General features: G+C 42.9%; 1 protein-coding gene across 2 annotated transcripts in view; it reads right to left on the bottom strand.

The window, feature by feature from the left end:
* The window catches only part of LOXHD1 (lipoxygenase homology PLAT domains 1), a 359,211-nt gene that overhangs the window by 103,140 nt on the left and 231,969 nt on the right, over positions 1-24,102 (bottom strand). For both annotated transcript variants that reach the window (XM_073619032.1, XM_073619042.1), the window contains exons 27-32: positions 21,523-21,656; positions 14,903-15,051; positions 12,302-12,406; positions 7,641-7,769; positions 5,697-5,861; positions 1,466-1,647 (exon numbers count right to left, since the gene is read on the bottom strand). In XM_073619032.1, coding sequence (XP_073475133.1) covers positions 1,466-1,647; positions 5,697-5,861; positions 7,641-7,769; positions 12,302-12,406; positions 14,903-15,051; positions 21,523-21,656 — 864 coding nt within the window. The remainder of the gene's footprint in view (positions 1-1,465; positions 1,648-5,696; positions 5,862-7,640; positions 7,770-12,301; positions 12,407-14,902; positions 15,052-21,522; positions 21,657-24,102) is intronic.

Below are 24,102 nucleotides of genomic sequence, written 5' to 3'. Positions count from 1 at the left end.
ACAACTCTTTTTACCTATGATGTTGATGCTATATCAATACCTGTAATAATAGGAGTCCTGGGTCCTTCCCATGTCTTGATCTCTTCATGGTTACAGGTATTGTAACCTATGGTGTCTATGCAATATCCATAATAAAAATATCACTGGACCCTTTCCATGTCTTGACCTCTTCATGGTCACAAGTATTTTTACCTATGATGTCGGTGCTATATCCATAATAAAAAATAGTACTGGACCCTTTCCATGTCTTGACCTCTTCATGGTCATAAATATTTTTACCTATGATGTCGGTGCTATATCCGTAATAAAAGGAGTACTGGACCCTTCCCATGTCTTGACCTATTCATTGCCACAAGTATTTTTACCTATGATTGCGGTGCGATATCCTAATAAAAAGAGTACTGGATCTTTCCCATGTCTTGACCTCTTCATGGTCACAAGTATTTTTACCTATAATGCCGGTGTTCTATCAGATTACCGCTACCCATCAGATTGTGTAACGGAAGGTACCTTTCCGACCAAAAATTACTTACTGCGCATGCGCTATGCTATCTAACATGCTTTCCACTGCACTATGTGTTCCAAACACTTCATGATCTGACGGGTAGCGGTAATCTGATAGAACACCCATGCGGACATCTTACTACACACAGCTACGTCTTGCATTTCAGAGTAATTTTAGCAATAAAGTGAGCGTATATAAATAAATATTGTATATTGACATCTGGGATGCTGTTTTGATGTTAAATTTTGAAATAAGCTGGACAGTAGCAGTAGGAAGGTGGTGGAGGCCATGTTGGTACACCCCGCACTGCTCAGTGCTAAACCTTTAGGCTTTCAAAATTCAAAGTAATTTTTGGTCGGAACGTCACTTCCGTTACACAATCTGATGGGTAGCGGTAATCTTCATGGTCACAAGTATTTTTACCTATGATGTTGGTGCTATATCCATAAACAAAAAGAGTAGCTGGACCCTTCCCATGTCTTCACCTCTTCATGTTCACACCAATTTTTACCCTATGATGTCAGCGCTATATCTGTAATAAAAAGAGTACTGGACCCTTCCCATGTCTTGACCTCTTCATGGTCACAACACTTGCATATCAAAAGATACATGTAAAGTGTGGCTGTACATACTGTATGTACAAAAAAAATTTAAGAAAACTAATTGTGGAACAAAATACTGAGACATTATCTGCAAGAGTGACATCTTTTTTTACGACAAAGCACATACAAACTGCAAATCTAGCCACTGCAGACACTGAGGGTTATAATAAACAAATTATCCAATACATTTGTGCAAACCTAAATCTGACATACAACTGTTATATGGAATTGGGTTTTATATATGGACAGAAGCCTTTTTTTTTTAAAAAAAGGCGATCCTTTGTGCAAACAGAACCCGCTGTGTACATGCTTGTATGAAAAATGACTGAGCTTCAGCTTCAATATTTAGAAAGCTTACCTCGACTATGAACTGGTCTACAGAGTTCCTCTCGAAGTACATTCTTCGCTCGCGCTTGTTTACACAGAGGGACTTCTGCGACGTACAGACTCCGTCCCTACCGTACAGAACGATGAACACATCGGAATCTGTCCCTGCTCCAAAGATGTCACTGGTGTAAACGGTAATCTCATAGGGCACAACTAGGGAGAGACGGGTCATAACATTGAGTAAATATATGCACATACAGTACAAGATGGATAAAGTAATGTATCTTTTAGTGGCATGTTTCACTTTTTTTTTTAGGTTTTTACTTCTGAAAGTGTACCTGATCCCAAAAAACCCGAAGATTTGCTTCCTTATACCTAAACGGTAATCAGAAATACTTTGTTGCCCCCTCAAAAATAGCAGTGCATTTCCAGGTATGTGAATGTGCCTAGGCACCCCTGTGCCTACAGCCTCATAGCTGTATATCTGCAGTGTGAAATTGTCTAAGGCATTGCTGCCCTCGACTGGCAGTCTCAGGAGATTTGGGGTCAAAACTATGCTGATCACTGTTCTCCTTGCTGGAGGTTCTGACATGAGGAATCAAAGCCCTGCCTCTACCAAGATGGCTGCCTCCACACAGAGACACAGTTCAGAATAAGGCATTGTAAGTTGGTAATAGGGAAAAGATCAGCTGCAAGGAGACCACAGGCACTACTGACTAGTCCTTTGGCCTCTACTTTTTCTGGTACAGCTTTCAGAGTTCAATTCCTCTTTAAAGTATAATTATAGCCAAAAAAGTTTTTTTGCGTTTTTGAAAAAAGTAGGAAAGATTACAACCTACAAGTTTTTACTGCTGTCTGTGTCCTGGATGGGTAGATTTGCTCTCTATTTGTCCTGATGATCAATACCTCATAGACAGAAAGTGATAGGACATTTTACAGTTGTCCCCAGAACAGGAAGTAAGGGAAAATCTTCCAATAGGGACAACTGTTGCAGTGACAACTGTTCTAAGATGGTAGTTTCCCTCACTCTGTACAGATTTCCTCTCACTACCTTTTGTAGCTCAAGGACAGGAAGTGATATTGTCCCAAGAGAATACAGATAGCAAAAAAAATCAAAAAACCTTTCATGACATCTACACTATCCTGCAACTGTGATAGGATATACTTTATGTGCCCAGCTGAATTCTATTTAAGCATCCATACAGCTGAAATCGCTACTAAAGTCTTTTTAATTCTGTGCAGCCAGTCTGGAGATCAAGGTAGACATGTGCAGAATGGAAAAATGTGTTTCATTTTGTTTCGGATAGATTTTTTATGGTACCAATTTTGTTTAGTTGATTCATTTTGGAATTCGTTTAGTTTTTGTTTAATCTTTTCATTTCCTAACGAATTCCAAATTTTCAGGAACGATTCGACTTTCGGATCAGTCGAAAAATGATCGGCTGATTCGAATTCTGTGTGAAGAATAGCTGGTTGTTATGGAGCAGACTGGGAAGCCAGCCGCCGAGTCCTTAACAACAGATGATCACTATTCTCCATGCTGGAGGCTCTGACATGAGGAATCAAGGCCCTGCCTCTACCAAGATGGCTGCCTCCACACAGAGACACAGTCCAGAACAAGGCATGGTATAAGCAACCAATGACGCATCAGAATTTTAACGAAATTCATTACTATTTCATTTGGAGATTCGGATACATCTGAATCTCCAAATAATCAAAAATTTTAAACAAATTGCACATGCCTACATCCAGGCAACCCAGCCAGACATTTCAGGCAGATCAACCTCTACTGCAGCAGTGCAGCTTGGTCAAAACACACTCCCAGCCTTCTGATTGGACAATGAAGGAAGAGCAGAGCACTGACGAGTCAACACTATCCTCCCTTCTCTCTCTCTCTCTCTATGTTAACATGTTCCTTGTCAGCCCATGTGCTTGCAGCAGAGCCTGATTTTAATACAGTGCTGCCCTTACATAGTTACATAGTAGGCGAGGTCGAAAAAAGACACAAGTCCATCAAGTCCAACCTTCTCACTCCTAGTCTGAGTGCTGCTGTACAGGGGATTTCAGGAATCAGATAAGACAGATTTAGGTACATCCGCTATTTGCATTTAACAACAAATGTTACAGTTATTTTTTTTTTATATCTGTCTGGAATTTAGCTTCATTCTGAATAATGCACTGTAGCCACCATGCTTGTGGGTAGGACACATCCTTATGTTACATAATTCCACAGTCATTCCCACTTGGAACTATAGAGGACGAGGACTGGGATATAAGGAAGCCAAGACTTATTTTTTCCCCATCTTTCAGGGCAATTCAGGAAAAGAAAAGGATGCTGGTAATAGTGCATATTTGGTGTATAGGGCCTGCCTTCGGTATTTAAAAAAATAAATAAATAAATAATAAGAAATGTAAAATACTGTTGATTTTGATGATATCCTAGTCACGTTCCTCTATTTTTATGGCAGACCATGTGACCAGTGCCTTAACATTAGGCATTTGGTCTCTACAGTAGGGGAAGAAACTGTATTTTGGCAGAGCTAAACCTCATTCCTCCAAGGCTTGGCATTGGTTATCACTGAAGAGGAAAATATTGCTTACAATATAAAGCTCAACTTTGAGCTAACTTTAAGCCCCTCTGGAGGTGTAAAATAAATCAGCATAGTCTACATTACTCACATTCTATCCAGCACTGTCCCTTGTACTAATAGCTATCCACCACTAGATGTCCTCACTATTCAGAGTTGAATGACAGCCATTCAACCCAGAAGACAGAGGACATCCTGTGAGTGCAGTGTGTCATGGACCCACCCCTGAGGGGCTTCATCACAACACCCTGCATTCATACACAGTGCATGATGCAATGCATCATCAAGGACCACCTGGGATTGGGAGAAGATTCAAAGAAGGGGAATTTATTTATTTTTTAAGGAACTTATATGGAAAATGCAGGTAACTTTGAGACCCCTTTCACACTGGGGCGCTTTTCAGGCATTTCTGCGCAATAAATAGCGCCTGTTAAGCGCCTCTCAAGCCACCCTAGTGTGAAAGCCAGAGTGCTTTCACACTGGGATGGTGCACTTGCAGGATGGAAAAAAAGTCCTGCAAACAGCATCTTTGGGGCGGTGCAGGAGCGGTGTGTACACCACTCCTAAACTGCCCCTGGCATTGAAATTATTGGGCAGAGCTTCGGCCGCTAGCAGGGGTTAAAAGTGCTCCGCAAGCGGCCGAAAAGCTAGCGGCGCTTTAGCGCTATGGCCCCCCCGTCCCAGTGTAGAAAATAGCCTAAGAGCAGTGGTGATCATTTTTTCTTATTATTTTATGCATTAAATGCCTTGTTTTGTACCAGATTTAATCTTTAGCAATCCCTTGGACAGTTATCATACCATTTTACTACCTCCCAGAACTGAGATCATATTCCAGACACTGAGCTCCATTCACAAAGTGGCATCTAGCACTTTAAGAAATGTGGTACAATAACGCTCAACGTTTTTCAAAAAAATTTTTGGCATTCACAAAAAAAACGCTACAAAAATACCTCATGTGCTATTTTATGAAGTGATGCTGTACTTTAGTAGTGAAAGCTTGCAGTATTTTAACAACCGATGAGTCATCAGTGCTGAAAAAGTAAAAAAAAGGCAGGCACTGTTTTTGAAAAGTCCTTTATTTAAAAAAAGAATGTCCCCCGGTGTAGATCCATCATCAATTATGATGACCGCAGCCACCGCTGACCCCACCCCCCCCAAAAAGAAGAGGAGGTCTGCATCCGATGCTGGCTCCCTCTGTCTGACAGCTCCATTGCCTCCTGCCAATAAATAAACTAAGGGGCGGGTCCAACCAGTGACATCACTAGGTGGATCCTCCCCTTTTGATGTCATCGACCCAGCATGGTTGGCCTGGTATGGATTGGGGGGAGGGCTCATGGCATTTTTTTCATGATTTTTTAAAATACTTTTCTTTACATTCAGCTGTCAGCAGGAAACCCCGCTGACAGCTCATGACTTATCAGTTGTTAAGGACATGGCATCCGCCCACTCCCTTACTTCTGTGAACGAAGTTTGATGCCCGTTCATTCGGAATTTACCGAGCCTTTTCAGTGTTTTGCGGTAAATACTGCAAAACGGTATTGTGATTTGACAGTTTTAGGATGGCATGCAATATTTTGGCAAAATGTGTCTGGACACCTAAATACGGCAGGGAGATGTTTTTGTGAATGGAGCCCACTGTTTCCCATGTGATACGTGCATTTCCTATATACATACATGGAGTGTACTGTTCGGTCTGAAGCTCAGAAGGGAAGAGATATCTTTCGATGTCGCCATCATCTTCAGTTTTATCCAGCCAGCGTCCACATGGGAATTTGACCCTGTGTCCAAGAGACGGTGCATCAATTTCCACCCAGTCAAGGAACCACCCGGCAGAGGGCCCTGGAAAATGACACACAAGCACAAATATAAGAACTCTCATTTCTATATTTCGCCATCGGTGAGCTTCTTAAGCTCTGACACGCCCTCTGGGATTCCTGCAGATCTAGACACCATATCCATAAAGCTCTATATCTGGTTGTTCGCGATACCATAGTTGGGTTGTCATCCTGTGTTTGAGTTCTCTACATGTGTTCTCTACATGTGTATATATTATACTTTTATATGTACACTTGAACATTGGCAGTGTTGAAATACAGTATCCAGTTGATCGGTGAGTTATCCTCGCTCCATCTCCAACGATGCTCATTCCTTGTCCATGGTTTTCTATACTCAAACTGTTATTATGCTTTATTATAGATTGTCATTTGTCTTGATTTCTCCTGCAAAAAACTTCCCTGATGAAGGGATTAACACTGAGATCCTGAAACGTGTCAGACGAAACAAAAGGAGACCAACAGTTTTAATTACATCAACTGTATTGTTTATACTTTTTTTTTTAATGCTATATATGGTGATTTATGCACCTACTAGCCTTTTTTAAACCAATTCAATACATTTTGTTATTTCGTTATATATCTTTATACTCTCTAAATCTCTTTATATAGTTGCCCTAAAAGTCCCTACTCTTCCTGGGGGGCACTTTATCTTCTTTCAGTTATCATATATGGGATGTTGGCAACAACCTGGTCTGGTTGGTCTGGTGAATCCCCTTCCAAACTCATTTCTATGTGAAGTCATCCAAGCCAAACAAATAATTCAGATGGCCCCTCACTTCCTGTTCTGTCTGAGACCCATCACATAAGCAGAAGGTGGGCACACAGATAATGGTCACCAACCCAACTATAGAGAGTGGATCTCCCCAGTGGGGATACAGACAGATATTTTAACAAAACTGGAAAAGTCTCTAACCCTTCCCTACTCTGTGTCTTCAGTCTTGCAAAATTGTATAGGCCCCTCTCCTGTACTGAAATTGCTTACTTTGATTTCACTGCATACTATGAGCTTCTCACAAATTTTGTTTGAATTTACATTAGAATGTTGATAACCGAAATATAAGTAAATTAAATTACATTTAAAACTTCACACCTAGTTTTTGTTAAAGCTAAACTTCAGGCACAAACTTTTTTTTTTCAATAATGTATTTTTATTTAGGACAATCATGTGCAAACGAATGTGAAAAAAGGGCAAGTTTACAGGTAATAGACCCCATGGGTTGGGTGTACAATAGAAGTAAGCAACCTGGAGGCATTCTGTACACAGATGGTATACAGCACGCCCCCAGATATGTAGATTGCTTGTTTGATTGGCTTACCGATTTTCCCAGAAGTCTGCACTAACATACAAGTCCTCATTTTGGGTGAGATACTCCATAGATCACCCAGGGGGGATTTTTTTTTCTCAACAAAACAAAAGTTGCTATTTAAATAGTAGTCACCTTATATTCAAAATCAAATGCTCTAGAAACTGAGCAGATGAGAAAATTGATACTAAATAAAAGGTCATAGAATTTATATAATGGGTATGCATTTATTCTTATAAACACCCTCAAAGATGAAATGGACCTTGAAACGACTGTTAACCTCAGCTTCACCTGTACAGAACACTACTGTCAGGAGTATAAAACTATCAGTCATTTTATATGACGCCCAAAGCTGGTTCAGAAGAACTTGTGGTGTTACTTCCTTCTGGAAATGTAATCTCACTGCTCTTCGTTCTCTGCTGTTCTGCATACAATATTACATACATTATAGATAATACAGTACAGGTTCTCTTCCTCACCTTTGTTGTCATGGCCGATTTTGATTTTTTTGAGGGGTCCGATATCCACAGCCTCAACGGTGAAAACGTCAGTCTGCCCCCTCTCAAACTTGTTCTTGTTGGTTTTGGATGCCTTGAGGTTCATTAAACCTGAGGAGAGGGTGAAGGGAGAGGATCACACTGACTAAAGAGAAGAATCAGAGCGACAAATATAGGGTGAGGTTCAGATATTCGTCCAAACGCTACACATTTTACCCAATGACCTCACCCAGGAGACCCCACTTCTTTGTTTTCTTTTAGTGGCAAGGCTCTAGGAATCTGTCATTAGATGGGCACAATCGGTAGGATGGATCCTGTCTGTCAGTTGGGGGGGGGTATTCTTTTGGCGGGTGTTGTTCATCGTGATTGACGAAGATCTCCTTTCGGCATGACGTGATTGACAATTAATGTACATTATGGGACTTTTCTGGGGTTTATTTGGGTTTCACTTTGTAAAAAAGGACTTGTCAAAAACTCTGTAAGTGTCCTTATTTACTGTTTACACTCTTTACCCCTTACTCATTCACATGGGGGGGCAGTATCTGGGGTCCCCGTGTTGTTAAAGGGGGCTTTCGGATTCCAACAAGCCCTTTGCATGCAGACCCTCACAACCAACAGGCCAGGGTTGTGGGGAAGAGGCCCTTGTAATACTCAACATGAAGACAAAGTCCTTTGCAAGATGGCGTCACAGATGCAAAGGTACCCCCTACCAAAAGTTGAGGCTTACGCTCACCCCCCTCATTTTTCAAGCCTGCCAGATTACATTACAATCTGATAAAGGTTTGGTATAGATTTTTTGGGAGAGAGTATGCTCTTTTCTTGTTTTTTTTCCATAGGTCTCCCCCTTAAACGCATACCAGTTTTGAAGGGTATAGTAATGAATTGGGGGGGGGGCACCCCACTGTTTTTTGTTTTGTGTTTTTGAGGTCTGCTATGTATTTTTATGGGGACTCCAGACTCTGTTTTTGTGTGGAGAACCCCCCTTACCAGCTATATCAGGTCCTTATCTAGGATAAGGGTTTGATATAGATAAAGGGAATTCCCAGCCACGTTGTTTACAAACAGATGTAAGCACCCAGGAGCAGGTGTCAATTTGCCGGTAAAAAATGTACACTTTGTAAACTGCGATCACAGAGCGTGCCGCCCGTTCTCCCTGGTGGCAGTGCGATCACAGAAGGATGTCCATGTACGCCCTCCCAGCAAAGTAAGCCCACGCTGTAGCCGAAAGACAACTACAGTGCGGGCAGGAAGTGGTTAACATTCAGCTCTCATTGGACTTCAATAGGGTTCGGATTCGCCACCTGAACTTTACTTACATTCGCCAAACCCGCCTCAAACTAAACCCAGGTATGTTCGGCTCATTCCTAGTAACAAATAAGTTATGGTTCAGGTATGTAAAACATAGCTTACACCAAAAGGAAATAGAGCCCGAAAGGTATTTTATGCGTTGAATAATAATATAAGAATTTTTGCTGGCACCTTTTGTTTACAAGTAACAATCAGTATTTTTTGGCTAAAAAATGTCTTTAAACCTCCAAGCGTTATTAATTTATTTTTTTAAAGTGGAGGCCCTTGAGAATAAATTGGTGGGTTTTCCTATATTTTATGTCACATGGTATTTGCACACGCAATTTTTTGGGAAAAGATATATTTTTTTTAATCTTAATGCAAAAAGACAGAATACATAAAGCAATTTTTTCGTAAAACATAAAAGATGATCCTACACCAAGTAAATAGATACTAAACCTGTCATGCTTTACAAGCGCAAAAGCAGCCCCAAACGGTGTAAATTTTACTATCCATAGACGACGCTTTAAAAGCCTTTACAGATTACCACTTTAGATTCACAGAGGAAGTCTTGTGCTAGAATTACTGCCCATGATCTGACATTCGCGGTGATGGGGATACATTGGGCGGGAATGCTGATTCATTGTGGAGTGGGATGGATGATTCTGGGCGGGGATACATTGTGGAGAGGGATGGATGATTCTGGGCGGGGATACATTGTGGAGAGGGATGGATGATTCTGGGCGGGCATACATTGTGGAGAGGGATGGATGATTCTGGGCGGGGATACATTGTGGAGAGGGATGGATGATTCTGGGCGGGGATACATTGTGGAGAGGGATGGATGATTCTGGGCGGGGATACATTGTGGAGAGGGATGGATGATTCTGGGCGGGCATACATTGTGGAGAGGGATGGATGATTCTGGCGGGGATACATTGTGGAGAGGGATGGATGATTCTGGGCGGGGATACATTGTGGAGAGGGATGGATGATTCTGGGCGGGGATACATTGTGGAGAGGGATGGATGATTCTGGGCGGGGATACATTGTGGAGAAGGATGGATGATTCTGGGTGGGGATACATTGTGGAGAGGGATGGATGATTCTGGGCGGGGATACATTGTGGAGAGGGATGGATGATTCTGGGCGGGGATACATTGTGGAGAGGGATGGATGATTCTGGGCGGGGATACATTGTGGAGAGGGATGGATGATTCTGGGTGGGGATACATTGTGGAGAAGGATGGATGATTCTGGGCGGGGATACATTGTGGAGAAGGATGGATGATTCTGGGCGGGGATACATTGTGGAGAGGGATGGATGATTCTGGGCGAGGATACATTGTGGAGAGGGATTGATGATTCTGGGCGGGGATACATTGTGGAGAGGGATGGATGATTCTGGGCGGGGATACATTGTGGAGAGAGATGGATGATTCTGGGCGGGGATACATTTTGGAGAGGGATGGATGATTCTGGGCGGGGATACATTGTGGAGAGGGATGGATGATTCTGGGCGGGGATACATTGTGGAGAGGGATGGATGATTCTGGGCGGGGATACATTGTGGAGAGGGATGGATGATTCTGGGCGGGGATATATTGTGGAGAGGGATGGATGATTCTGGGCGGGGATACATTGTGGAGAAGGATGGATGATTCTGGGCGGGGATTGTATTGCCTGTAGCCCCCTGATGGCGGCCCTGCTTCTGGGTTACCGTAATGGAGACCCAATCAAAGCCAATCCCAAAGAAGGGTGTCCGACCGGCTGGCGGGCGTGACGGCTGGTAGCTTGGATCTCCCAGTGGGATGGGAGAGCCCAAGCAAGCCTCGGAAGGCAGCAGGAAGGGGTGGGCGGTGTCCCCTCCTGCTGCTTGTAATAGCAATCGAGCGGCTAGTTAGCTGGTTCATTTGCTATTACAAGAGAGCTGACCTGCCGGCTCTAAAATCGGTAAAACCAATTAAAAGGAAAAAAGGTTACAACCTTCCCACATATCAGTGCTGCCCGGTGCTTAGACCTCGAGGCTGCCAACACCTCCAACGTACCAAAATGAGGAACGGGATGGTCGTCACTCAGGATGACATCCAAAAATAGCATTCTATTGTTTTTCTTTTTTTTTATGTCTACTATAAATTATTCGGAGCATGAGCTCTGAAGCATCTGCATATGCTATATTCTTTGTTCTTACTTTCAAAATTGTAATACAAATATCAAGAACAAAAATAGTATTCCTTTAATAAAGTAAACATGTACAATGCTGTAAAAACAGCCTACGTGTTTTGGACGTTAGTCCTTAGTCATGGCCATGACTAAGGACTAAAATCCAAAATGCGTAGGCTGCTTTCACAGCACTGTACATGTTTACTCAATAAAGGAATACTATTTTTTGGATGTCATCCTGTCAGGGCTTGGCTGTCGGCTAATTGCCAGCTCCCATCTCTCTCCACAGTCACCCAGCTGTTGTTGATTCTGCTCGTCAGTCCTGCCTACTTAAAGCCGTCCAGCTCATTTGATCTCTGCCTTCGCCTTGGTCAGATCACAAGAAACCATCTCCTGCGTTCCTGTTTAAAAACTGGCTTTGCTGACATCCCTTCTGGCTCCTTATCCTGCTTGCTGTTCCTCTACTTGGATCTCTGACTTCTGGCCTGGCTGATTACCCGATCTGGTTACTGAACTCTGGCTTGGCTGACTACCCGATCCAGTTACTGGACTCGATGCTTTGACTACGCTTACTCTATTTACCTTTTTATTTTTATTAATAAACAAGTGTGATTTTACTGTACTTCTGTCTCGGCCTGATTCTTGGTGTCTGACACATCCTGAGTGCCGACCATCCCGTTCCTTATTCTACAACCACTTGAAGAACGATGCTGTACCAGGTATGTGGTACTGCAAGTAGTTATGGTTCAGGTATGTAAAACATACATCAGCACATTTATTATATATATTCATGGTAGGGTAGCATAGTTTTCACATTTAGCTTTCTAGGGCCAACTTTAGTTATCAGCTAATAAGATCATCAGTTATGAACTCCGGGAGGAGATCAGAGAGCTCCCGGAGAGCCTTACAGCTTGACACTGCTAACATTTCTGCTCTGGCGGGGAGAGGATACAAGTGAATAACAGCACATGCACCTGTCTCTAATAGGCTGCCCTATAGTACCTGTAAAATTTTAAATTTATTATAAATTATTATTATAAATGATAAATTATTATAAAAATCGGATTATTATAAATGCCCATATCTGACCGCTTAATTTTATCTTCTTCATAAAGACGCATTGTTGGATATTTCTGTAATTTTATCCACCCACTCTTAGTAAATACAACAATATTATAATCCGAGACTCTCACCAGTATCATCTTTCTCTCCATACAATATAATAAACACATTGGCATCGGTCCCAGCGTTCTTCTTGTCCCCCGTCTTCACTCTCACTGTGTATGTTGTAGATTTGGCTGCAAAGTGAAATAAATGAAATCACATCACATTATTTTGCTGCACACGGGTTCATGTTTTTGTGAGTCACAGATTCTAGGAGAACTTTTTTTGCAAGGGCAAACTCAGCAGGTTGTCTGTTTAAAAGCACAACTGAATTTCTGATACATTATACGAACAAAGACTGAGGTTGGTATTTATATCATTGCATGAAACTGGTTAAGACTGTTATTAATAAATTACTTTGTTGGTTCTTTTTATACTTTATGTTGCTTACCCTAACTTGATTAAAGAGAAACTATCACTTTGCCCAGATGGCTCTAAAATTCCTAGTGTGGGCTGGGGTTGGACGCTAAGGGGAATGGTGACGTCACTCCGTTGGTCATGTGACAGTATGTGGGTCAAATGATTGGCTGATAGACAACACTGTCAAAGGGGAGGAGATTAAATGCTCCCCCCCCATACCCAGAAGTGCCAGGTATTGAAGTGCTGGCAAGGTTAGTCTTTGCATGACGCACAGGAGTTGATTTACTAAAACTGGAGAGCATAAAATCTGGTGCAGCTGTGCATGGTAGCCAATCAGCTTCTAACTTTAGCTTGTTCAGTTAGGCAGTTTTGTGCGCTTTGTGATCCGATGGTGCCACCATTGATTTTGAAATTCAACCAACCAAGCCTTCAATTTCACCTCCTGTTGCCACAGAAAAGAATTTTCGTAGCTGGGCATCTTCCTTTCTTTCCCGGGAATTTTCTTTTCTTGCACTCATGTACATTTCTTTACATTTCTCGCATGATTCTCCAATCATTGACTAGAAAATCGTTTGTTTTTAAAAAAAATTTCCAACATTCCCGATAACTCAAATTCGATGGCCGCATGAAAATCGGCTGTTGCTGCAGCCCACTAATGGTGCGAAATTCGAACTAAAATTCTTAGATAAGGTTTTCAAAAGAAAATTCTTTCGAAATTCAACCCATGTATGGCCGGCCTTAAGCTTTGAAAATAAAACCTGGAATTTGATCGGTTACTATGCCCAGCTGCACCAGATTCTGTGTGCACCAATTTTAGCAAATCTCCCCCAGAGCGTCTTTTTAAAGTAAACCTTACAATAATATGCAAGCTCCATTTGAAGAGGTAATAAACGTACCTTCAATTGGATTTCTGCACTGGGGAGGGTTAAATCACCATGCTTCCGTCAAGATCCTTAGGTGTGGTGAGTATCTCAAATCTTGTTGATTTAGGCATATTTTATGGTAGGAGCAATGATATACATTGTCAAAAGTATTGGGACACCTGCCTTTACACGCACATAAACTTTAATGGCGTCTCAGTCTTATGCCCCGTACACACGGTCGGACATTGATCGGACATTCCGACAACAAAATCCTAGGATTTTTTCCGACGGATGTTGGCTCAAACTTGTCTTGCATACACACGGTCACACAAAGTTGTCGGAAAATCCGATCATTCTGAACACGGTGACGTAAAACACGTACGTCGGGACTATAAACAGGGCAGTAGCCAATAGCTTTCATCTCTTTATTTATTCTGAGCATGCGTGGCACTTTGTGCGTCGGATTTGTGTAACACGATCGGAAATTCCGACAACGGATTTTGTTGTCGGAAAATTTTATATCCTGCTCTCCAACTTTGTGTGTCGGAAAATCCGATGGAAAATGTGTGATGGAGCCTACACACGGTTGGAATTCCCGACAACAAGGTCCTATCACACATTTTCCGTCAGAAAATCCGACCGTGTGTACGGGGCATAAGTCCGTAGGGTTCAATATTGAGTTGGCCCACCCTTTGCAGCTATAACAACTGCAACTCTTCAGGGAAGGCTGTCCACAAGATTTAGCAGTGTGTCTATGGGAATGTTTGACCATTCTTCCACAAGCGTATTTGTGAGGTCAGGCACTGATGTTGGATGAGAAGGCCTGGCTTGCAGTCTCCTTTCCAAGTCATCCCAAAGGTGTTCTCTTTTGGGTCGAGGTCAGGATTCTGTGCAGGCCGGTCAAGTACGTCAATACGTGACCTAGCACAACACATCTACACTGGGATGCTAAAGCCAAGTCCTGGAGGAGTGAGCTGTTTACCTTCCATGCATTTTTAAAGATGCTTTTTAAAGTGTAACCACACCTTTGGTGCAGTTACACTGATATTGTACTGTTCCAAGCCCCAAACCCCACTGCAAGTCTCTGATCCAGCAATATTTCATTGGAATACAATGTACAAACTCTCCATATGACTAAATGGACAGTGTACTATACATGTGTGGGCCCGGGTCAGAAGATTGTGACAAGTGTTGGCTTTATAGGTGATATCTCACTGGCATATAGGACTCACAGCTGAGCATAGGACTTCCAAGGAGGCTGGCAGCAGGGGACAATACAATATAGACAGTGAGCAGTTTCACTTTAACTAGGGCTCACTTGCTGAAACATACTGGGGACTCGGCACTACGGCATATGTCTGGCCACTCTCCATTGCACCGTAGGTAAAATGACAAGCATGCACAAACCTTTTTGCTCCAAGCCCAGCGTAGCAAGGGATTGCTCTTCGCCATCTTCATCCTTCTTCATAAAGGCTTCATTTACCGGCACCAACATTCGAGATATCTGCCCATCATCTTCATCCACGGCCAACCACCTCTGACATGGGAAAAAGTATCTGTAGGGAATGCAATATATTGGTGATGACAACCCACTGCTGTACAAAAAGTGCAAACATTCACATCTCAGAAATCTAATTGAAATGCCAAACCATTCCTATGTTTTAGTTCCTTAGCCTATGGCAGACATATTTAGCTATTATATATGCAGACTCTAATTCTAGCTTTTGCAGTGCTACACAATGGCTGCACTTTACTGCTTCTTTTCACATGCAGGTCTATAGGTTACTAAAAACAATGGGCTCCCTGTAGCTGATATCCTATATGGACAAAAGTTTGTTAACATCCGACCATTATACCTATATGAGCTTGTTAGATATAGCATTTCAAACCTATGGGCATTAATATGAAGTTGGCCACCTACAGCTGTAGCGCTAACCCCGCAGCAGCCGCTTGGTAGATCGGGTTCTCTGTTTTTTTGCCTGGACTTTGTAAGCAACCTTGGCCCCTCTGACACACCAAGTTACAGCGGAGTTCCCCCGATTTTTTTTTTTTTTAAAGTCAGCAGCTACAAATATTGCAGCTGCTGACTTTTAAAATATGGACACTTACCTGTCCAGGGTGCCCGCGATGTCTGAATCTGTCCCTTGGCTCTCGGGTGGGGGCGCCGCCATCTTCGGTAAGGGAATCAGGAAGTGAAGCCTTGGGGCTTGACAGCCTGGGTTCCTACTGCGCATGCGCGAGTCGCGCTGCGCGTCCTCACTGGTCCTTGCTGTCTTCTGGGACCTGTGTGTCTCCCAGAAGACAGCAGGGGGGGGCAGAGAAGGGGCTGGACATGGCGGAGATCGCAGCGGAGCCTGCGGTGATCTATGCCCGGAAGTGGGAGCAAATACCTGCATTAGACAGGTATCTGCTCCCCCTCCCCCCTGAAAGTTGCCAAATGTGACACCGGAGGAGGGAGGAATCCAAAAAGCGTAAGTTCCATTTTTTGGTCGAACTCCTTTTTAAGCAAATGGATACTGTAATGCTGTTGGGAGCACTAATATAAATATCCTGCACACCACTTTACAGTAGTTTGGTATCAAAAAGCAAACACAAAACTAGTTTGTGGTAAAAGAACCCAATATATCATCCCAGGTTGAAGTAAATTGCTGTATGTACATAAATGACCATGTAGAGGTCAATTAGGTCAATCACAGTTCACTAGACAATATAATCACTAGGTTATAGCAGTTTGGAATAGAGTTCTCTGCAGCTAGATTAGAATAAACCTGGTAATCCACACAATCGGCAATAAGCAAAGGCATAGGTAACAGTAATAGCAATGGTGATCAATGCTACAATAACCTCTGTTTAACCAGTAGGCTATAACCGTTCTAGAGTGCACCCTGTTTGGATGTATAAGTTGAAACGTAAGGTTCCCTAAAGAGGTACCGATTACTACGAACAATAGGCAAAGATCTTGTGAAGCAGCTATCTGAGTGGGCAGTCCTTAGCATTAGTTCTTCAGCCGGCTAGCATTGGGGCCCAATCTTTATGTTGGTGCACATAAGTACAGTCCCAATAAAGTCTGCAGTAAATAGGGCTGCTAGTTGGATGACCAGTCCCTATGTGCTTAGTCTTTGCTAGCAGCGACAGGTTAATGGCAGAAATGCCACCTCACCAGTCCCAGCAGTACATCAGCTTTGGTCCCTCTGTTCAGATATCAGCTCACTTCTGGATCTGCCTGGAGTGACTCCCATCCTCAGCACACAGGATAATAGCACAGGCTTTTAGCAGGTTGGTATGCACTTAGGAGAAACTATGTGCATACTCCGCTCCCCTCAAAGCAAGAGAAACACATCCAGTCTTCAGCCTAGGAAAATGAAGTCCTTTTTCCTCCTCACAAAGTCTCTTTGTGGAAATGCAGTCCACCAGTCTATTAACTGTCACACTTCCATGGTTCACTGCCAACATTCAAGTCTCTTGAGCTCCTTCTGTTTGTCAGCTCCCCCTATTAGGTGGAGGTGGGTTTTGGTAACCCATTCAGCTTGAAGTCCAGTGGAGACACAGGAAGCACTGCAGCACAGTTTCCTAAACCACTCTCTCTAGCCATGCATCTGGCTACACAACCTACACTCCACTGGGAAGAATTTCTACAAGATTTTGGAGTGTGTCTGTAAGAATTTGTGTCCATTCAGTCATCAGAGAATTTGTGAGGTCAGGTATTGATGTTGGATGAGAAGACCTGCCTCACAATCGGCATTCCAATGAATTCTAAAGGTGTTCCATGCATGCCACTCTAGTTCCTCCACACCAAACCCCTTAATCCATGTCTTTATGGAGCTGGCTGTGTGTATAGCGACACAGTCAGGTTGGAGCAGAATAGCGTCTTCACCAAACTGTTACCCCAAGGTTGCATGTGCGCAAATGTCTTGCTCTGCTCTAGAATTAACAGTAGCTTTCACGGGAAACCCCTTAAAGTGGATGTAAACCCAATTCATGAAATTTGAGCTGGGCACATATATCTGTATTGTTTTCTTCTCTCTCTCTCCAAAACACTAAGTCCTGTGTGTTTCTTCTCTCCCGTATCTCTGTTATCAGCCTGATAACTTCTGACAAGTTCTCTGACACAGGAGATAAAAGCAGCCTGAAGTTTGTGTCGTGGGAGGTTGCTGTAAATAGATTAGCAAAGAGCTGCTCGATTCAGAGCACTGCTCTGCACACTACTTCCTTCCTTTGCCAATATGGAGTTGGGGTGTGTGCCTTTCCTCCAATCAGCTGTCTTGGCTGTATGCCAATAATCCACTCCAAGTGCTGAACAGGAAGAGAAAATCTGTAACACGATGTGAACTTTCTAAAGAATATAAAAAGCTGAAGACAACAGATATACATGTAAAACTTATGTAGGGAGATTTGTTTCATCTCTATGTATCATCTGAGGCTGTTCACTTTACTGGGTATAGGAGAGGGTTTACATCCACTTTAACGTAATCATTTGGAGGGGTCTCCACTTACTTTTGAGTAATAGGTAGTTGTGATGGTCAGGTGTCCACAAATTTTGAGCCATATAGTTTATCTTATCTCAGCAGTTGTTACGCAGTTAGCTAGAGTTATTTAAAGGGGTTGTAAACCCTCAGGGTTTTTCACCTTAATGCATTCTACCCTGTTTCCCCGAAAGTAAGACCTAGCGTGATTGTCGGTGATGGCTGCAATATAAGAACTACCCCCCAAATTTGCCCTAGTTAAAGTCCTTGTAGGTCTTATTTTCGGGGTAGGGCTTATTTTCGGGGAAACAGGGTAGGTCTTATTTGGGGGGTAGGACTTATAATGCAGCCATCACTGACAATCACACTAGATCTTATTTTTGACGAAATAGGGTATGCATTAAGGTGAAAAACCTTTTGTGCTGCTGCAGCCCCCCAGAGCCCCCCTTTTACTTACCCGAGCCCGTTCCTTCAGCGACGGGGACAAGCACACCAGTTCCAGTGTCGGGTCCTCATTGGATAGATTGATAGCACAAGAAGTCATTGGCTCCCGCTGCTGTCAATCAAATCCAGTGACACGGCGGGGGGGGGCTCGAGTCCTACTGTCTGTGTTAATGGATTTTGCACGAGGGCCCCCAGGGAGAGCGGCTCTCTAAGGGGGCACCGGAGAAGAGGAGAAGCCCGGAGTGCCGTGGGGAGACCCCAGAAGATGAGGATCGGGGCCACTCTGTGCAAAATCACTGCACAGAGGAAGTAAGTATAGACATGTTTGTTTTGTTTTGTTTTTTTAATGAACCTTTACAATCACTTTAAGCAGCTAATACACCCTGCCTCTGGTGGCTAATCTTTACATTTAATACAATAGCAGAATATGGGAATTAAACATTTGAATGTCACAACAAAAATTACTTTAAAGAGGAACTGTAGTCTGCTCACATAATTTTTAATAAAAGCATCTTGCCATTCTGAAGTTTCCCTCCAAACACTTTGCATATTATTTTATATATTCTGTGATTCTGTACTTGCCAATATGCTGCAGAAATCTCCATCCGCTGAGTCTGGCTGCATCCATTTTAACTGTGGGCAGCTGAAGCTGCTGCCTGTTCACTTCCTGGATTTACCTCCAGCTCTGCAGCTTTTATTGGCCCTCTTATGACTCACCCCCCCTCCCTTCCTGGAAAGCTCTCACGAGAGTGAGAGAGAGAGCTGTGCATGATGTCATAAGCCTAGGCTAATGACCAGACAAGAGTCAGGAAGTGGGCTGTATAAGGTATTTACTGGCAGAAATTTTTTTTTACTATCCAAAGTTAAAACAACAAGGGCAGGAGATGATTGATGACTGATGGTCCGCTTTAAAGTGGTTCCAAAGCCTCAAGATTTTTTACCTTAATGCATTCCATGCATTAAAGTAAAAAAACATCTGTGGTCCAAGAGCCCCCCAGCCCCCTGTTATACTTACCTGAGCCTGATCCGATCCAGCGATGTGCTCTTGTGGCTGCCTCCCTCCTCATTTGGCAGATTAAAAGCAGCAGCAGCAGCAATTGGCCCCCGCTGCTGTCCATCAAATGCTGTGACAAGGGGGGGGGGGGGGGCGCAGTGTCGCCCGGTCTGTGTCAACAGATTCAGACAGGGTGGCTAGGGAGTGAGCATGCCTGGGTGCCCCAGAGAAAAGTGTCTTTCCCTTGGGGCCCTTGCCGAAGAGGAGGGGCCTGGAGCGCCGGTGGGGGGACTGCAGAAAAAGGAGGGTTAGGCCTGTGCTGTGAAAAACCATTGCACAGAACAGGTAAGTATGACATGTTTATTATTTTAATTTAAAAAAAACAAAGGTTTAATATTTCACTTTTAGCCAGTTACTGCTACAGGGCGGCTCTCCTGTGCAAGATCATGTGTATATATATATATATATATATATATATATATATATATATATATATATATATATATATATATATATACACATGATTCTGCACCTTTGCCTGCAGGAGGCACGTGCTGTTGGCGGGTCAATTCTGTTGTGATTATTTACAGAAGAAGCCAATCTGCAGGTGCCGGGCAATGGATGTCTGGCGATTGTCAGGCAGAGACACAGAATGGGGCTCTGTCTATGTAAAAAAGGCAGAGCTCCGTTTTGACAGGGGGAAAGGAATGGATTTTGTGTCCCTGCAAAGGAATAAAATCCATCTCTTCCCCTAGTAAAAGCACCTAACACAGTACACAAAAACACTGGCTACGCACGCAGTTAACCCTTTGATCGCCCTAGATGTTTAACCCCTTCCCAGTCAGTGTCATTAGTACAGTGACAGTGCATATTTTTAGCACTGATCACAGTGTTAGTGTCCTTGCTTCCGAGCATGCGTGTTTGTACTTTGGACTTTTGTCCGACAGACTTGTGCACACACGCTCGGAAAATCCGACAACAGACATTTGTTTGAGGAAAATGTTTAAACCTGCCATCCGACATTTGTCCGCGGAAAATCCGAAAATTGTCCAATGGAGCATACACATGGTCTGATTTTCCGCCAACAGCCTGTCATCACACATTTCCCGTCAGAAAAACCAATCGTGTGTATGAGGCTTTACAATTCATGAAAGCAGATAAGATGCAGCTGACATCTAACGGTGGTGACACCCTCCGACTCATGCAAGCCATCTCTTACTTGGAAAACAAAGTCCAAGAAGTGGACCAGACCAATGAACAGAGTGCAGAAACAGGCCTCTATCAACCTCTAGCCCTAATTCTAACCCCTAACCTAATCCTAACCTCTAATATTAACCCCTAACCCTATTAAGTCTTAAACCTAACCCCCAACCTAACAAAATAAATAAATAAATAATGAGCAAATAAATAAACAAAGTAAATAAATAATATACCCCTAACCATAACCTTTAACCCCTAGCCCTAACCTTTAACCCCTTACAAAAAAAGTAAAAAATAAATAATAATAAATAAAAGCAAATGAAAAAGCTGAAAAACATAGAAATAAATTATGAAACGGATGATATTATTCTCTATTCTATTGGCTTAACAAAAGATGATAAAGCCCAAAAGTGCTTTAAAAGTGCTGTACAGAAGCACTCAAAAACGCCCATACAACGCCCGAAAAAAGAAAACAGTCAAAAAACCGACGCTCAGGTGTCAATGTGGCCTTTATCTTGGAGTTAATGCTGGCCCAATGACCACAACCTATGCTGTGGCTATTTCGCTAATGGGCACTGTTTCATTTTTTTTAATCAGGCAACTAAGGGGTGGGGATTCTGCCAATTTGGGTCCTCCTTGGTTTACACAATATATGAGTCCTGAGGAAGGGGGAAACCTCTGAACCTTTAAAACGTGTTGGCTGTTATATATTTTCTTGCTGAACATTTAAAGTTTTTGGACTCTCAGGTGATTTGTCTGGCTCTCTTTTTGGCCTGTGCAGACAGAGCTTCCAAACTTGAGGTGTATAGAGGAACCCTGTTTGTGTTTAATGAAGCCATAGTCCCAAATAAATCTGTTGAATTTTCTTCAATCATAATTAATTGATGAGCACCTCAGTTAAACATATTCCAGTGTACATCTCTTACTTGGTTTCATCTTTCATATCCATTATTTCAACGCGGTCCAGGAACCATGCGGCGTTCCCTCCTTTATTATCATGGCGAATCCTAAGCTTTTTGAGCTCTCCCATATCAACAGCATTTATAGAGAAAATATCCTCCTGTGAAGTAGTTGATAAAGATAATGAGATGGACACATCAGAGAATGGTTTGAAACATTTTAATAAGAGAAACAAAAACATTACAGAGCGTTGTAATTAAATTTTTTTAATTTTAAATGTATTTCTTTAAAATTAGAATTGAAATTGCATCCAGTTTAGACACACATAGCTATATGGCTGTTTACATCAGTAACCAATTTAGATGATATCTCATGCTTCAAAATATGTAACATGCACATGAGCAGTTTGATTAGCCCAAGTATCCTTGGGTTCTTCCAGGAAGGATGGTTCTCCTGCAGAAAGACCAAAGACAACCAGGCTTTTTAGAATAACGTTCATGGTGTCCACTTAATTTTATTTGATGAGAAATGTTTTTTTTTTTTTTTTTTTTTACCCACAAAAAGAGAGCCCCAGAACCATCAATAAATATGGTTATCAAGCTGATAAAATAAATTCCAAAAACATTTTGAAGTCAAAGTAATATAATTTAAAGGGGGCCACCTTAGTGAATAAAATAATGCCAATACAAATCTGCCCTCCAAAAATACTATTCTTTCCTCCACACTGCCAAGCAAACCTATTTTACAACTCTTATTAATACCTTCTCATCCAATCCCCGTAAACTCTTCTCTACCTTCAACTCTCTACTTTGTCCTCCACCGCCTCCCCCCACTGATTTACTCACTGCCCAGGAAATCGCTAATCACTTCAAAAACAAGATTGATATAATCCGTGATGAAATCTCCACTCTACAGGTATCTCCCCCAGCTAAGACCCCATGTCAACAGATACAACTGACACTACCTCTATTCAAATCTACTACTCCAGACGAAGTTGCTAAACTCCTTTCTATCGCCCACCTAACTACCTGTCCCCTGGACCCTGTTCCCTCTCAAATGCTACGGTCACCCTCTGACCCCATCCTACACTCTCTAACCCACATCTTCAATCTCTCCCTCACCTCTGGCGTCTTCCCCGATGCTCTAAAACATGCACTGGTCACTCCCATACTCAAAAAACCATCCTTGGACCCTACCAATCTTAACAACCTACGCCCTATCTCCTTGCTCCCCTTTTCCTCTAAACTCCTTGAACGCCTGGTTTACAACCAACTGAGTGACCACCTCATTAAAAACAACCTTCTTGATCCCCTTCAATCTGGATTTCGCCCTCAACACTCCACAGAAACTGCTCTTTTAAAACTCACAAATGACCTACTAACTGCAAAAACCAACAGACACTATTCTGTACTCCTACTTCTGGATCTTTCAGCTGCCTTTGACACGGTTGACCACCCCCTCCTCCTCAAAAAACTTCACTCCATCGGTCTCCGTGACTGTGCTCTTCAGTGGCTCTCATCCTACCTATCCCAACGCACCTTCAGTGTCACTTACAATTCTACTTCCTCCACTCCTCTTCCCTTCTCTGTCGGGGTCCCCCAAGGTTCTGTTCTTGGACCTCTTTTATTTTCAATCTACACCTCTTCCCTGGGTCAGCTGATAGCCTCTCATGGCTTTCAATATCATTTCTATGCTGATGACACACAAATCTATCTCTCCACCCCTCAACTCACTCCATCAGTCTCCTCACGCATCACTACCTTACTAACCGACATATCTGTATGGATGTCACACCACTTCCTCAAACTCAACTTGTCCAAAACCGGGTTTATAATATTTCCTCCCCCACGTGCCTCTTCCCCTGACTTCTCTGTGAAGAGCAATGGCAAAACCATCCACCCGTCCCCACATGTCAGGGTGCTAGGTGTTATCCTAGATTCTGAACTCTCCTTTCAGCCCCACATCCAATCACTTTCCAAAGCTTGCCGCCTCAACCTCCGCAACATCTCTAAACTACGTCCCTTTCTAACCAGTGAAACTACAAAGCTCCTGATTCACTCCCTGGTTATCTCTCGCCTCGACTACTGCAACTCCCTCCTCATTGGCTTACCTTTAAATAGACTATCCCCCCTTCAGTCCATCATGAATGCTGCTGCCAGACTCATCCACCTTACAAACCGATCAGTGTCTGCTACCCCTCTCTGCCAATCCCTCCATTGGCTGCCACTCGCCCAACGAATTAAATTCAAAATACTAACAATAAGTTACAAAGCCATCCACAACTGTGCCCCCAGCTACATCACTAACCTAGTCTCAAAATACCAACCTAAACGCCATCTCCGTTCCTCCCAAGATCTCCTGCTCTCTAGCTCCCTCATCACCTCCTCCCATATCCGCCTCCAGGACTTCTCCCGAGCCTCGCCCATCCTCTGGAATTCCCTACCCCAATCTGTCAGACTGTCTCCAAATTTATCCACTTTTAGGCGATCCCTGAAGACTTTCCTCTTCAAAGAAGCCTATCCTGCCTCCATCTAACAACTGCATTATTTTCTCCATTAGCTCATCCCCCACAGCTATTACCCTTTTGTATAACTTGACCCTCCCTC

Source organism: Aquarana catesbeiana, linkage group LG01 (assembly GCF_042186555.1).
Source record: "Aquarana catesbeiana isolate 2022-GZ linkage group LG01, ASM4218655v1, whole genome shotgun sequence".
Lineage (NCBI taxonomy): Eukaryota > Metazoa > Chordata > Amphibia > Anura > Ranidae > Aquarana > Aquarana catesbeiana.
This window is presented reverse-complemented; position numbering and strand designations above follow the sequence as displayed.